This window comes from Rhinoraja longicauda, chromosome 12 (assembly GCF_053455715.1).
Source record: "Rhinoraja longicauda isolate Sanriku21f chromosome 12, sRhiLon1.1, whole genome shotgun sequence".
In the NCBI taxonomy this organism is placed as follows: domain Eukaryota; kingdom Metazoa; phylum Chordata; class Chondrichthyes; order Rajiformes; family Arhynchobatidae; genus Rhinoraja; species Rhinoraja longicauda.
This window is the reverse complement of record NC_135964.1, coordinates 1,103,054-1,119,254: the sequence shown is the minus strand read 5'-3', so window position 1 is coordinate 1,119,254 and position 16,201 is coordinate 1,103,054. Positions and strand designations below refer to the sequence as shown.

The 16,201-nt window shown below is 42.0% G+C and overlaps 1 protein-coding gene across 9 annotated transcripts in view; it reads left to right on the top strand.

Annotated features, from left to right (window-relative positions):
* dmd (dystrophin) overlaps positions 1–16,201 on the top strand; it is a 1,595,363-nt gene that overhangs the window by 1,130,299 nt on the left and 448,863 nt on the right. For all 9 annotated transcript variants that reach the window (XM_078408877.1, XM_078408870.1, XM_078408878.1 and 6 more), the window contains one exon: positions 7,357–7,458. In XM_078408877.1, coding sequence (XP_078265003.1) covers positions 7,357–7,458 — 102 coding nt within the window. The remainder of the gene's footprint in view (positions 1–7,356; positions 7,459–16,201) is intronic.

Here is a 16,201-nt window from a genome sequence, read left to right as displayed (position 1 = left end):
GTGACCTCCTCTGATCACCCAATGTACAACTACACAGCAGTGTGCAGTACTCAGTTGTGTGAGACACAAAGTGGAGCAACTCAATGGGTCAGGCAGCATCTCGGTGATTCGGAACCCTTCTTCAGACTGAAAGTACTCCCCCCGCACCCCCTCTTCCCCCCCCCCCCTCTACTTTTTGTCTGAAGAAGGGTTCCAACCCGAAACGTCACCTGCTCCTTTTCATCGAGATGCTGCCTGACCCGTTTGCTCCAGCACTTTATGTATATCTTTGGCTTAAACCAGCATCTGCAGTTCCCTCCTACGCTCTCAATTGTACGCATTGGACATCCCATTTGATTGCCCAGCCGGTCTACAAGTACAACATCTGTAGAGAGACATTTATCAGGTTGCTGATGAGAACACCCCGTTGGTCTTCTCGACAGGGTTGGTTTTCAGAGTAGTTGCCTATCATGGTCCCATACTCAATGAATTCCATATAGGCAATCTGGTTAAAATCCCCCACTCAGAGCCCAGGCTGGGTGGATGCCAGTACGGCAATGGGTTCAATAATTTATGAATAGGTTTGGTTTTTTACTGGTAAAATATTGTGATGTACCATGTACAAAGAAGGTTAAACAGAGGATGAACGTGCACACTTGAAGCTTGATTCTGTGGCTATATTCGCAACTCTGGATCAGAAGTTTCTTTGTTCTACTCCCATCACAAAGTATCTTTGCTACCTTCAACTCTCTACTGGAGAAGTATGATATTGTCAAAAGTTTCATGTTTGTATGTGAAATCCTGATTTGCACAGTTAGGTCGACATAAACGATCCCATGGTACCACTCAAATAAGAAGAAGAATTTATGCTTACGTCATGAATTGACAAACTGGTCGTTTGTCTCAATGCTGTCAGTGGAATCGTGCAGTGTGGCAAATTGCCTGTTGTGTATATCCACCAAATAAAATAATGACACTTCAAATGAAAACAGAAGTAATTCATTCACTGTAAAAGTCTTCCAGGATACCGACCGTATGGATGTGAAAGGTGGTTTTCTAAATGGCTGTCGCTTATGCAGTGCTGTTTGTGAGCTGGTGTTTTCCCATACTGCATTCCTGTGGGGGAGACGGGTCTTGAATATCTGCATTTTTGCAACCTCTATGTTCAGCACTAGTTTTTCTTTGCCTGTGTAAGGCAAACCCTGGGCATCTGGAATGTATGTTGCAGCCTTCTCACAGTGAAGTTTACCGATCGCCTCGCCTTTCCTCAGTCTTCCCATTGCCCCAAACAGCTCCGCAGTCTTTCATTTGGTCTCCGATATTTTGACAGCAAATAAATGAAAGGATGCCAAAAGTATAAAAGTAAATGCAATTCTTTTCAAAATGTCCATTATTTTTCTGTCAAGAGGTCGGCTTTTTATTCCTGAACTTGAGAGTTGGGAACCTTTTGGTTGCTTGGGCAGAGTGGATGTGGAGAGGATGTTTCCACTAGTGGAAGAGTCTAGGACTAGAGGTCACAGCCTCAGAATTCAAGGACGTTCTTTTAGGAAGGAGATGAGGAGATATTTCTCATCTCAGAGGACGGTGAATCTGTGGAATTCATTGCCACAGAAGACTGGAGGCCAAGTCAATCGATATTTTTAAGTCAGAGATAGATAGATTCGTGATTAGGGTGTCATGGAGAGAAGGCAGGAGAATGGGGTTAGGAGGGAGAGATAGATCAGCCATGAATGAATGAAGGGGTAGAATTAGAGTCATAGAGTGATACAATGTGGAAACAGGCCCTTCGGTCCAACTTGCCCACATCAGCCAACATGTCCCAGCTACACTAGGCCCCCTACTTGTGCTTGGTCCATTTCCCTCCAAACCTGTCCTATCCATGTACCTGTCTAACTGTTTCTTAAACGACGGGATAGTCCCAGCCTCACCTACCTCCTCTGGCAGCTTTTCCATACACCCACCATCCTTTGTGTGAAAAAGTTACCCCTCGGATTCCGATTAAATCTCTTCCCCTTCATCTTGAACCTACGTCGTATGGTCCTCGATTCCCCTATTCTGAGCAAGAGACACTGTGCATCTACCCGATCTATTCCTCTCATGATTTTGTACACCTCTATAAGATCACCCCTCATCCTCCTGCGCTCCAAGGAATAGAGACCCAACCTACTCAACCTTTCCCTATAGCTCACACCCTCTAGTCTAGGCAACATCCTCATAAATCTTTTCTGAACCCTTTCAAGCTTGACAATATCCTTCCTATGACATGGTGCCCAGAACTGAACACAATGTTCTAAATGCGGTCTCACCAACGTCTTATACAACTGCAACATGACCTCCCAACTTCTATATTCAATACTCTGACTGATGAAGGCCAATGTGCCAAAAGCCTTTTTGACCACCTTATTTAACTGCGACTCGACCTTCAAGCAACCATGCACCTGCACTCCTAGATCCCTCTGTTCAACAACAGGCCCCAGAGGCCTGCCATTAACCGTGTAGGTCCTGTGCTTGTTAGAATTGATGGGCTGAATGGCCTAATTCTACTCCTGTCACTTATGACGTTATGACCTTATTCCTCAGGGAAGATAAAAAGATTCTCTTGCCCCATTCCACTGCAAAGAAAGAACAAAATCACGACGGTGTGATGTGGATGCATTGCCAAATCCGTGTCAATGTTAAGCACCATTTCCCCGTACACCATTGTGCTACCAAATTATTTCTGTTTGTTGCCGCAGAGCCTATTGAAGTTTCCATTGCTCTGACGTACATGGACATTTTGGCCATGGTGATGTATTTTGTCTGGTGATGCATTTGCTGATGCTTCAGGGCTGTGATCCATGTGGAGGCATCTGCTTTGCTACACACAATTCCAGTACAGCTCCTCCCCTTCTGTTGTGGGGTAGACTGACCCCTCTCCCCCCCCCCCCCCCCCCCCCCTCCAATCTTTGCACATCCCCAATCCTGGACTTTCCATTCTTGACTTGAATTTCATGCTTCATGGATCGTCTTGTGTTTATGACTGTTGGCAGACCAATTCCCCCCCCCCCCCCCTCGATAAGTAAAGTTCTGTCGTATCGTATAAACCGATAGGTGGACTACTGGAATACTTCTGCTCTGAGCAGGACATCGTTCTTTACTTCCAGCCATACTATTCCAGCAACCCTATTCCAAAACCACTTCAAATCGAACATGATCAATTCCTGCAAAGAGCCTAATGCTTGATCCTGTGTGTCAGTGATTATGGCTGAGTTACGATACATGTTGTCGAAACAGCAACATGTACTTAGGTGGAGCTTTAATGAAGTATTCCAAGGCAGAGATAAATTACACATGAAGTGCACGAGGAGGATCAACCACAGGTTAAATCTGAGAGAGAGGTTTTAAATGAAGTGCAGAGAGGCAGTGGCTACAAATTCAAACTCGGTTGGAAGCATTGAATATTCGTGCCACCTCATTATTCTGCCTATGAAATTAGTCCCATTTCATTTTTTGGAATGAATGGCTGAGAATTTACAGAGTGTTTCGGAACCGTTGACACGAGAAGAAATCCTTGCAAAAGATCTGCAGGAATGGAAGCCTAGGTAAAACTTTGATGACAGATAAGATATGGACTGATGAACTTTGAATAAACTGATATACAGAAGTACGTGGCTGGTTGACTCGCAGCAGGGAACTAAGGTGAAGGTAGCGAAAGATACGCATGGGCTTTTAGTGTCAAAAAGATTGGTTTAGTAAAACACAAAGTGCTGGAGTAACTCAACAGGTCAGGCAGCATCTCTGGAGGACATTTCTGGTCAGGACCCTTCTTCGAAGGATGTTGTTCAGGTCTTAATGATCAAAAATATATATTTCTGATGGAGAATAATTGGATTGAGGACTATGTTTTCAGTTGACGAAGAGCTGGAGGCAATGATCTCATGAGTTAAGGAGGACTTGCATTCAAAGCATCTCCACGAAGGTTTACTTGGGATGAAATGGTTGATTTAGGAGGAGGCTGTGGAGGCCAATTCAATGGATATTTTTAAGGCAGAGATAGATTGATTCTTGATTAATATGGATGTCAAAGGTTCTGGGGAGAAGGCAGGCTAATGGGATTGAGAGGTAGAGATCAGCCATAATTGAATGGTGGAGTAGACTTGATGGGCTGAATGTCCTAATTCTGTTCCTATCACATACGAACTAATGCAAGAGCTCTTCCCCTCCCCCTTCCCAGTTCTCCCTCTATCTTCCTGTCTCCACCTATATCCTTCCTTTGTCCCGCCCCCCTGACATCAGTCTGAAGAAGGGTCCAGATTGAAATGTCACCCATTCCTTCTCTCCTGAGATGCTGCCTGACCTGCTGAGTTACTCCAGCATTTTGTGAATAAATGCCTTCGATTTGTACCAGCATCTGCAGTTATTTTCTTACACTATGATGTTTATGCAGGTTGGGCCGATCTTCAGCAGGGTTTAGAATGTTGCAATGCGACCTCAATGAAACCTGTCAGATTCTGAGGTGGGTTAAAATGATAGATGTTGGGATATTTTCCCTTGGAAGATGATCTAGAATTAAGGGGCTATATTTTCAGAATAAGGGGTCACCCATATAAAGCAGAGATGAGGAGAGATTTCTCAAAGAGTGGTAAATCTTTCTAATTCTCTTGCTTTTTGAGCTTAACTGACTGAATCACTGAATATATTCAGGTCTGATTCGGACAGAGTTTTGGATTGAGGTTGAATTAACACTTGTGAGAAGCAGGTTCGAGGCCTCCACTGGCCACTGTTTCCTGTTTTCTTATGTGGACCATCTAATTCAACCCTAAAGAATGCTTGGGAAAGGGAATAGATCAGCATCAGTGGTAGAAGGTTGAATTGTCCTATGGTCTTTTTTCCACGTTAAATCTTGATTCTGCAACAGCATTTCTAGACCTGATGTATTTTCTCAGTCAAGCCTGTTCATCCTTGAAGCTTCCATGATAGAACACATCTGTTCACTTCTCAGCTATGACTACATTGCCCAACTACATTTTGTTGAAATAATCGATTATTAAAATAACTGGTGCAATAACAATGATGTAATTGTGCAGATACATTCAATTGGACATATTGCATAGCATTTTCTGACAAGGAATGAAAATATTGACCTAAGAAAGTTAGAACTGAAATTAGAATCAAGTAGTAGATTATTATTATGTTCACTTGAATGATTCCCAAGATGTTATGTGATATGCATCATTTCCAGGGCTATCTCTTTTAAAACTCAAAATTCAGTGGTGAATTAGGAAGTGCTTTTATTCTTAAGTAGCAGATGGGGATTGCAATGAAAGTTGTGTTGTGATAAAGGATATCAGGAAAGTCTTCAATTATGTATTAGCTATCATTAAAAGGGCAATAAAATGGAATTAGTTAAGGATACAAAATCATTTAAAACTGACTGTGTTAGCTTATTGATTAGCCTCTATTAAAATAATATCAACTGATCAAGGCCCTTTCCATTTCATCTTGTTTTCAACCCATCTATTTTAAGCCTAATAGAGCCGAACAGTGCCAGAACTCGAGTTCATGCATGACTTTGGGTTCTGCCTAGGTGGAGTTTGCTTGTCCTCATAAAGAACTGGAGGGTATATGTTTAAGGTCAGAGGGGGAGGATTTAATAGGAACTTGAGCGGCACTTTTTTCACACAGTGTGTGGTGGGTACATGGAACAATTTGCCAGAGAAAGTAATTGAGGCAGACACAATAGCAACATTAAAAGGATATTTGGACAGATACATGGAAATGAAAGGTTTGGAGGAATAAGGGTCAAACATGGACAAATGGGGCACAGCTTAGATGGGGCACATTGGCCGGAATGGAAGGTTTTGAGCCAAAGAGCCAGTTGGCACATTGGCCTTCATCAGAACCAGTTTCTGTGCTGTATGTCTCCATTTTAACTTCTGACCTTCACTTGAGAATATCTTGTTGTTCTTCTCCATGCAGCCAACATAGGGATGTTCACAGATGTTAGCATATTTTAATAGACCAGAGGAGATTTGAACGTGAAAAATTGCCAAATCTCAAATACTGAGAAGCATGGACAATGTAGGTACAAGCATGTTGTTTCAATTAGCAACGTGAGTACAGGAGGAGTGCTTATGGACTTAACATGAACATATTTCAATTGAAAGTAGAGATGAATCGAAAGGTAACATAAATGGTGAGTTGAAACAGACTGAGTAAATTATTTTAATGGCACAGAAATTTGGTTAATAATAGGATTTATTTGAACAAGGTGGTTTTCCTGTTTTCTGGACCATCTCTCAAAAACAATTAATTGGGCTGGAATAAAAAGATAGACACAAAAAGCTGGAGTAACTCAGTGGGACAGGCAACATCTCTGGAGAGAAGGAATGGGTGACGATTTGGGTCGAGACCCTTCTTCAGACTGGTTTGGGATAAGGGGATCGAGATACAGAAAATGTAGAGATAAAGGACAATGAATGAAAGATATGCAAAGAAGTAACAATGATAAAGGAAACAGGCGATTGTTAGCTGTTTGTTGAGTGAAAATGAAAAGCTGGTGCGACTTTGCAACTTGGGTGGGGAGGGATAGAGAGAGAGAGAGAGAGAGGGAATGCCGGGGTTATTTGAAGTGAGAAAATTAATATTCACACCACTGGGCTGTAAGCTGCCCAAGTGAAATATGAGATGCTATTCCACCAATATGCGTTTAGCCTCACTCTGACAATGGAGGAGACCTAGGACAGAATGGCCTGTGTGGGAAAGCGAAGGAGAATTAAGGTGTTTAGCAACTGGGAGATCAGGTAGGTTCAGGCGGACTGAGTGAAGGTGTTCAGCGAAACGATCGCCCAGTCTACGTTTGGTCTCACCTGTGTATAAGAGTCCACATCATAATAAAACGATGGCTAGTAAAGAACATTTTTACTTTTTAGTTGGCGACCTTTGAGAATCAGGGAGAATAATTGCAATAGCCCATTTCATTTTCTTTCTTGATTGGATGTTTATTTTTGTCATTCTACATTTTATGTACATTTCTCAACTCTTAAGTTGGTGATCTTGGTGAGACTTGAATTTGAAAACTGCTAATACATGCAATTACCGGCATAATCAAATATAATTGTATTGGAACTACTGTCTATGTTGTTGACTGCTGAGAGCTGACAGGAAAGTAGAAACCACATTTTCAGCAATGTTACTAAATGCAAGATTGGTTGACTATGCACAGATTTGTGTTTCAGTAAGTTTGACGTATACTGATCAATAAGTCAGCATAAGGAGATTGTTGGAATATAATCAGAATGGAATGCCCTCAGTAATCTGTGAGGGTATGAACACCTCTATATGGCTTTATTGATTATCCCGCAGTGATGTATATTTTTAATCTATTTCTGTTTATAGGAGACTGAAGAAGAGGTTCTAGCCAAACAGGCTGATGTGGAAGGCATATTTTTCAAGGCACAGCATTTCTATAAGGAAAAACTGATCTCTCAACCATTAAAGGTAACCTCTTAAATTTTTGATTTTGGAGTTGAAATATTGTAATTGCCTCCATGAAGTGTTTTAAGTATTTTATCCAGATGCCAAGATTTTATCTCAAGAAATATTATTGAGCAACTACGTCAGAATCCTGATAGCTTGCATAAAGATAAACGTCCCACACGAGATTACTGTGCAAAATTAGAGCACGTGGTATTGGGGGTAGGGCATTGACATGGATAGAGAACTGGTTGGCAGACAGGAACAAAGAGTAGGAATTAACGGGTCCTTGTCAGAATGGCAGGCGGGTGCCGCAAGGCTGGGACCCCAGTTATTTACAATTTCTATTGAAGATTTAGATGATGGAATTAAATGGGACATCTCCAAGTTTGCAGATGACACAAAGCTGGGTGGCATTGTGAGCTGCAATGAGGATGCTATAAGGCTGCAGGGTGACTTGGATAGGTTGGGTGAGTGGGCAGATGCATGGCAGATGCAGTATAATGTGGATAAATTTGAGGTTATCCACTTTGGTGGCAGGAACAGGAAGGCAGATTATTATCTGAATGGTGTCAGATTAGGAAAAGGGGAGGTGCAACGAGACCTCAGTGTGCTTGTTCATCAGTCACTGAAAGTAAGCATGCAGGTACAGCAGGCAGTGAAGAAAGCTAATGACATGTTGGCCTTCATTGTGAGAGGATTTGAGATTAAGAGCAAGGAGGTCCTCCTGCAGTTGTTCAATGCCCTGGTGAGACCGCACCTGGAGTATTGTGTGCAAATTTGGTTTCCTAATTTGAGGAAGGACATTTTTGCTATTGAGGGAGTGCAGCGTAGGTTTATCAGGTTAATTCCCGGGATGGCGGGACTGACATATGATGAAAGAATGGGTTGACTGGGCTTGTATTGACTGGAATTTAGAAGGATGAAAGGGGATCTTATAGAAACATATCAAATTCTTAATGGATTGGACAGGGTAGATGCAGGAAAAATGTTCTCGATGTTGGGGGCATCCAGAACCAGGGGTCCCAGTTTAAGAATAAGGGGAGGCCATTTAGGACTGAGATGAGGAAAAACTCTTCACCCAGAGAGTTGTGAATCTGTGGAATTCTCTGCCACAGTAGAGTGGAGGCCAATTCACTGGATTTCAGGAGAGAGTTAGATATAGCTCTTAGGGCTAAAGGAATCAAGGGAGAAAGCAGGAACGGGGTACTGATTTTAGATGATCAGCCATGATATTGAATGGCGGTGCTGGTTCGAGGGGCTGAATGGCCTACTCCTGCACCTATTTTTCTATGTACTACATAAATACAAGTTGTTTCATTCAATTGAATTCAGCCTTTGAATCACAGATGTGCCATGAAATTCATCTGCAACCATCACAGCCAAATGCACTTGTGCACACTTGTGGTGGTGTCAGTGCATTTGTGCTCTTCCTCTGAACATTGTGAAGTAAATTTAGATAGCAAAGTGCAATACACTCTCATCGCAGTGTCGCACTTTGCATGCGACTGACCATGAGTGAATTGTTGGCACGGTTGTCATTGGGGGAATGATTTAGTGTCAGATTAAAATCAGCAACTGCTTGATGAATAATCACATTTCCCCTGAGGAACATGGGACATAAAGATAGACACAAAATGCTGCAGTAACTCAGCGGGACAGGCAGCATCTCTGGATAGAAGGAATGGTGATGTTTCAGGTCGAGACCCTTCTTCAGACTGAGAGTCAGGGGAGAGGGAGACAGAGATGGAAGGGTGAGGTGTGAAAACAATACACCAAAGGGGATGTGGATCCCACATTTTCCACCTATTTTCAGTGTAAACCTGCAGTTCCCACACATAGAGCTATCAAGGTTGAGCTGGTTCTAACACAAAGTTTTCAGTATTTCTGTTAATCTGAAGGTTTACACTTTTACCATTTATTCGTAATCAAACTGAATTTGATTTACTTAAAATAAAGATGTCAGAAACTGGGAGGGGTTCTATGATGGATAATTGGAACAAATCAATAACAAAATCATTTCAGGTGATGAACTCCTTGAGTTAAATAGCTGTTTAACAACCTGACTGGGTAAAGGGCTGGCAAATACTGGGGTATAAATCTGTCACAATGCAAGACATGGAAGTCCCCATGATCCTTGGAACTGGTGCAGCACGATTATAAATGCATGATCCACCATTGAGCATGTAACTTCCCAGCCAGGTAATGCAACACAATGCATACAAACTTTTGTGTGCAGAGACTCCTGGTTCCTTTGTGTTACTGCTAACATAAACAAACCTGGAGAGGGTCAGAGCTTATCTCCAGAACTGACAGTTTAAGTTCTCTCTCTGCACCAACTCTGCCAGACCAAACTGATACCACTCACTGCAGTGCCTTATGCTTTGCCTATTGATTCTCATCTTGTTTGTGGACTCCTGTATTATCATTGCTGTTTACCTTCAACATCTGCAAACTGATTCTCTCATGCTGTTCAAACAGATGACAGATTCTTCCTCTGAATTGCCTGCCCCCAAGGCTAGTGCACAGTCCCATTGTTCTGGAAATATTAGGTCACTCTCAAAGTGACACTTTTGACTCAGACTGCTCATAAGGAGACTGTCTGCCGCTGGCACTGGACTTAATAGAAACAAAGAAAATAGGTGCAGCAGCAGGCCATTCGGCCCTTTGGGCCAGCACCACCAATCAATATGATCATGGCTGATATCCAAAATCAATATCCAATTCCTGCTTTCTCCCCATATCCCTTGATTCCTTTAGCCCTCAGTTTTTTTCTAACTCTCTCTTGAATACATCCAGTGAATTGGCCTCCACTTTCTCTATGGCAGAGAATTCCGCAGATTCACAACTCTTTGGGTGAAAAGGTTTTTCCTCATTTCTGTCCTAAAAGGCCCTTATTCTTAAACTGTGATGCCTGGTTCTGGACTCCCCCAACATCAGGAACATTTTTCCTGCATCTAGCCTGTCCAATCCCTGAAGAATTTTATAGGTTTCGATATGATCCCCTCTCATCCTAAGTTCCAATGAATACAAGCCCAGTCGATCTATTGGAAAGACTTGAAAACACTTTTTTTCTGGGATAATTAGCCTATTTTAATTCTGCCACCAACTTGCTACCTTACTCTGTCGGTCTGTTTCTCAATCTTATTGTCACCTCTGCTGGGTGCTTGCATAGTCCCCATTTTCCATCTGAGTATTTTGCTGGTGCCGTCAATACTTGACTTGTTATCCAGGTATGGAGAATGCATGATCTGAGCTTTTACTGTCTGTCACCTGACCAGAGAGCAACAGAGAATCCATGACCAACCCTATGCTAACATGTTGATTGTTCCGCTGAATTCCTGCAGCAGATCCACCAATCTTTTTGCTGCACATTCCAGCATCTGCACTTTTTTGTGCCTCCTCTCTCTGAGAATTCCTTGTCGGCTATTTATTTCTCAGTGGGCGACCCCTTTGTCAATGTTATTCTCTCTCATTCTAATTCCATGTCTGGAGACAACACATTCCCACTCCATGTTAACTCCACATTCCATGTTAAATCACCATTTTCCTTGACTCTGTGCTACATGACTTTTCTTTGATTTCTTTAGCACACACTTGTATGCTTTGTCTAAACAAGAGTGTCTGAAGCCACTTGGGCTGTACTCGCTGGAGTTTAGAAAGATGAGGGGGGTAAATCTCATTGAAACTTACCGAACAATGAAGTGCCTGGATAGAGTGGATGTGGAAAGGATGTTTCCACTAGTGGGAGAGTCTAGGACCAGTGGCCATAGCCTCAGAATAAAACGATGTACCTTTAGAAAGGAGATGAGGAGAGATTTCAAAGGGTGGTGAATCTGTGGAATTCATTGCCAAAGAAAGCTGTGGAGGCCGAGTCAATGGATATTTTTAAGGCAGACATACATAGATTCTTGATTAGCATAGGTGTCAGGGACTGTCATTTGAGGAAAGATTGGAAAGACTGGGCTTGTATTCACTGGAGTTTAGGATGAGAGGGGATCTTATAGAGGCGTATAAAATTATAAAAGGACTGGACAAGCTAGATGGAGGAATAATGTTCCCAATATTGGGGAAGTCCAGAACCAGGGGCCACAGTCTAAGAATAAAGGGGAGGCCATTTAAAACTGAGGTGAGAAGAAACTTTTTCACCCAGAGAGTTGTGAATTTGTGGCATTCTCTGCCACACAAGGCAGTGGAGGCCAATTCACTGGATGAATTTAAAAGAGAGTTAGATAGAGCTCTAGGGGCTAATGGAATCAAGGGATATGGGGAGAAGGCAGGCACAGGTTACTGTCAAGTCAAGTCAATTTTATTTGTACAGCACATTTAAACACAACCCACATTGACCAAAGTGCTGTACATCAGTACAGGTACTAAAAGTACTGATTGTGGATGATCAGCCATGATCACAATGAATGGCAGTGCTGGCTCGAAAGGTCTAATGGCCTCTTCCTGCGCCTATTTTCTATGTATCTATGTTTCTATGTTATGGGGAGAAGGCAGGAGAATGGGGTTGAGGGGGAGAGATGGATCAGCCATGATTAAATGGTGGCATAGACGATGGGTTGAATGGCCTAATTCTGTTCCTATCACTTATGAACTTATGAAGAATCTGGGTCAGTTCTCGATTAAGGATGATCAAATGCTCCATGGAATAGGTTCTGCTGGAGTCGAGAAGAACTGTGTGCTTGTGTGACTGCTGGCCACAATTGAGTAGATGAATGATCTGGATTTCATTTCCCAACCTTTGAAGATCAAAGGATATATGCAGTATTCCATCAGGCAAATAGCAGGAGTAGAACGGCCGGAAAGGTGTAATCAATGTCCAAGGAAAATACAGATTTACAATCCTCTGTTTATATTATGCTTGTGAAGTCTGCAAGAGGATTTCACCATTGCAACAAATTTTAGGTTTTGTCTCATGTTAACTTTGTTTTGCATGCTATTCAATCAAATTGGATAATACTATGCAGATATAAAATCAAGTCAAACCCGAATACAATAGGTAGAGCAAAAGGGAAGATGCAGAGTGCGGAATATAGTTCTCAGCATTGTAGCACACCAGTTCCATGGACATAACCCGTCTGCAATGGGTAGAGGTGAATCTGATAGTTCCCTAGAATATGGCAGGGCCCTTCAGAAGCCTGATACCAGAGAGGAATAACCATATAACCATATAACAACTACAGCACGGAAACAGGCCCGTTCGGCCCTACCAGTCTCTCTGACCTAGTCTCATCTACCTGCTCTCAGACCATAACCCTCCAATCCCCTCTCATCCATATACCTATCCAATTTACTCTTAAATAATAAAATCGAGCCTGCCTCCACCACTTCCACCGGAAGCCCATTCCATACAGCCACCACCCTCTGAGTAAAGAAATTACCCCTCATGTTACCCCTAAACTTTTGTCCCTCAATTCTAAAGTTATGTCCCCTTGTTGGAATCTTCCCACTCTCAAGGGGAAAAGCCTACCCACGTCAACTCTGTCCGTCCCTCTTAAAATTTTTAAAACCTCTATCAAGTCGGACTTGGAGGGCCGAAAAGGCCTGTTTCCGGCTGTATATATATGATATGATAAGTCCCCCCTCAACCTTCTACGCTCCAAAGAATAAAGACCCAACCTGTTCAACCTCTCTCTGTAGCTTAAGTGCTGAAACCCAGGCAACATTCTAGTAAATCTCCTCTGTACCCTCTCCATTTTGTCGACATCCTTCCTATAATTTGGCGACCAGAACTGCACACCATACTCCAGATTCGGCCTCACCAATGCCCTGTACAATTTTAACATTACATCCCAACTTCTATATTCGATGCTCTGATTTATAAAGGCAAGCATACCAAACGCCTTCTTCACCACCCTATCCACATGAGATTCCACCTTCAGGGAACAATGCACGGTTATTCCCAGATCCCTCTGTTCCACTGCATTCCTCAATTCCCTACCATTTACCCTATACGTCCTATTTTGATTTGTCCTACCAAAATGCAGCACCTCACACTTATCAGCATTAAACTCCATCTGCCATCTTTCAGCCCACCCTTCCAAAAGGCCCAAGTCTCTCTGTAGACTTTGAAACTCTACTTCATTATTAACTACACCACCTATCTTAGTATCATCTGCATATTTACTAATCCAATTTGCCACACCATCATCCAGATCATTAATGTAAATGACAAACAACAGTTGGCCCAACACAGATCCTTGGGGTACTCCACTAGACACTGGCCTCCAACCTGACATACAGTTGTCAACCATTACCCTCTGGTATCTCCCATTCAGCCATTGTTGAATCCATCTTGCAACCTCACTATTAATACCCAACGATTTAACCTTCTTAATCAACCTACCATGTGGAACCTTGTCAAATGCCTTACTGAAGTCCATATAGACAACATCCACAGCCTTGCCCTTATCAATTTCCCTGGTAACCTCTTCAAAAAATTCAAGAAGATTAGTCAAACATGACCTTCCAGGCACAAATCCATGTTGACTGTTTCTAATCAGGCCTTGTTTATCCATATAATTATATATATTGTCCCTAAGTATCTTTTCCATTAATTTTCCCACCACAGACGTCAAACTAACAGGTCTATAATTGCTAGGTTTACTTTTAGAACCTTTTTTAAACAAAGGCACAACATGCGCAATGCACCAATCTTCCGGCACCATCCCCGTTTCTAATGACGTTTGAAATATTTCCGTCATAGCCCCTGCTATTTCTGCACTAACTTCCCTCAATGTCCTAGGGAATATCCTATCAGGACCTGGAGACTTATCCACTTTTATATTTTTCAAAAGTGTCCGTACCTCCTCTTCTTTAATCCTCATAATTTCCATCACTACTCTACTTGTTTCGCTTACCTCACATAATTCAATATCCTTCTCCTCGGTGAATACTGAAGAAAAGAAATTGTTTAATATCTCCCCCATTTCTTCCGGCTCAGCACATAGCTGTCCACTCTGACTCTCTAATGGATCAATTTTATCCCTCGCTATCCTTTTGCTATTGACATATCTATAGAACCCCTTGGGGTTTACTTTTACATTACTTGCCAAAGCAACCTCATATCTTTTTTTCGCTTTTCTAATTTCGACACAAAATGCTGGAGTAACTCAGCGGGTCAGACAGCATCTCTGGAAAAAAGGAATAGGTAACGTTTCGGGTCAAGATCCTTCTTCAGACTAAGAGTCAGGTGAAAGAGAAACAAGAGATATAGATGGTGATATAGAGAGATATAGAACAAATGAATTAAAGATATGCAAAAAAGTAACAATGATAAATGGGACAGGCCATTGTTAGCTGTAGGCTGGGTGAGAACGAGTTTCACACAATGAGAGTCATCAAGCGACTTTGAAAGTTGTACAATTACTTGGGTGGGGGAGAGTTGGAAGAGTTACTTGAAGTTAGAGAAATCAATATTCGGGAAGAAGAAGGAATGGCTGGGGTGAGACAAGTCTTTGGTTATGTAAAGGAAAGCTTGATTTTGATGTGATTTTCATGATCTGAGAACTCGGCCATAGTTCAGAATGAAATGTATTCACTGCTGTAATGTATAAAATGCAGCAGCCACAACCATCTCTAATCAAGCAGCAGCTCAATAAATGACCTGATATTAAACCCGTATGTGTGGCTGTTATTAACACAGTCAGAACATTTCATCTACATAAATTAATTCACTAATTTTGAAAACAACATTATACAGGATATATTTAATGCACTTTTAAATTCCTAATCAGCTGAGCGTTTTGAAGAAGCAATTAATTGTGATCTGTCGATGTAAAAATTCTTCATTCCAATGAGCAAATAACAGTGTATTGATGGATAAAAGGTTGACTTAATTAGTATAACAATAAGAGGCTGTGCTAAAGTAAGGAAACTGTTGCATGCTGCTTTATGCAAGCGCTAAATAACGGCTATACAGACTTTGACAATATGGAGTCATTAACAAAGGAAGCACATTTTTACATTTAGCAGGATGACTCAAGACCATCTGTTAACCCGCATCAATTATAACTAAAATTTGACGATGATCTGAGCGACTTTTCTCACTTTCAATTACACTAATTGACGCTCATAACAAACACGGTGCTTTCAGTTGATAATGGAGAACGTTTCATTTGCACAACCTTTACAAAAATATTATGAAAGTGCACAGTGTTAGAATATTTTCCTTGAGAATGATCAAGGAAATTTCCTTGAGAATGCTTTGCTGCACTCCAATACATCATTTATGCCTCTCCCACCATTAACTTTATCTCATTATTTACACTAATGCTGCATGAACCAATGATTGCATGTTATTTGCGTTGTGCCCCTGTGTTACGATCATGATTGTGCTTCAACGATGCTTATTGCCAAGTGGAGCACATTGGGAGAATGACTGATTGAAAGATACAGTGTGATAACAGGCCCTTCGGCCCACTGGGTTCACACCGACCATCGATCACCCCTTCACACTGGTTCTATGTTATCCCACTTTTGCATCCAATCCTTGCAAGTTAGGGGCATTTTTCAGAGGCCAATTAGCCTATAGACACGCACATTTTGGGATGGGAGAGGTAAGCGGAGTACTGGGATGAAGGTCGTGTGGAGAACATGCAAACTTCACACAGACAGCACATGAGGCCAGGATCTAACCCAGGTCTCTAGCACTCTCCCGGCTGCACTGCCATGCCACCCTCATTCTGGCAACATGAAAGTTGCCATGTAAATTATGATTCCCTCTTTTTGTGGGGGTGAGGACTGTTCTGTATCTAAGAGG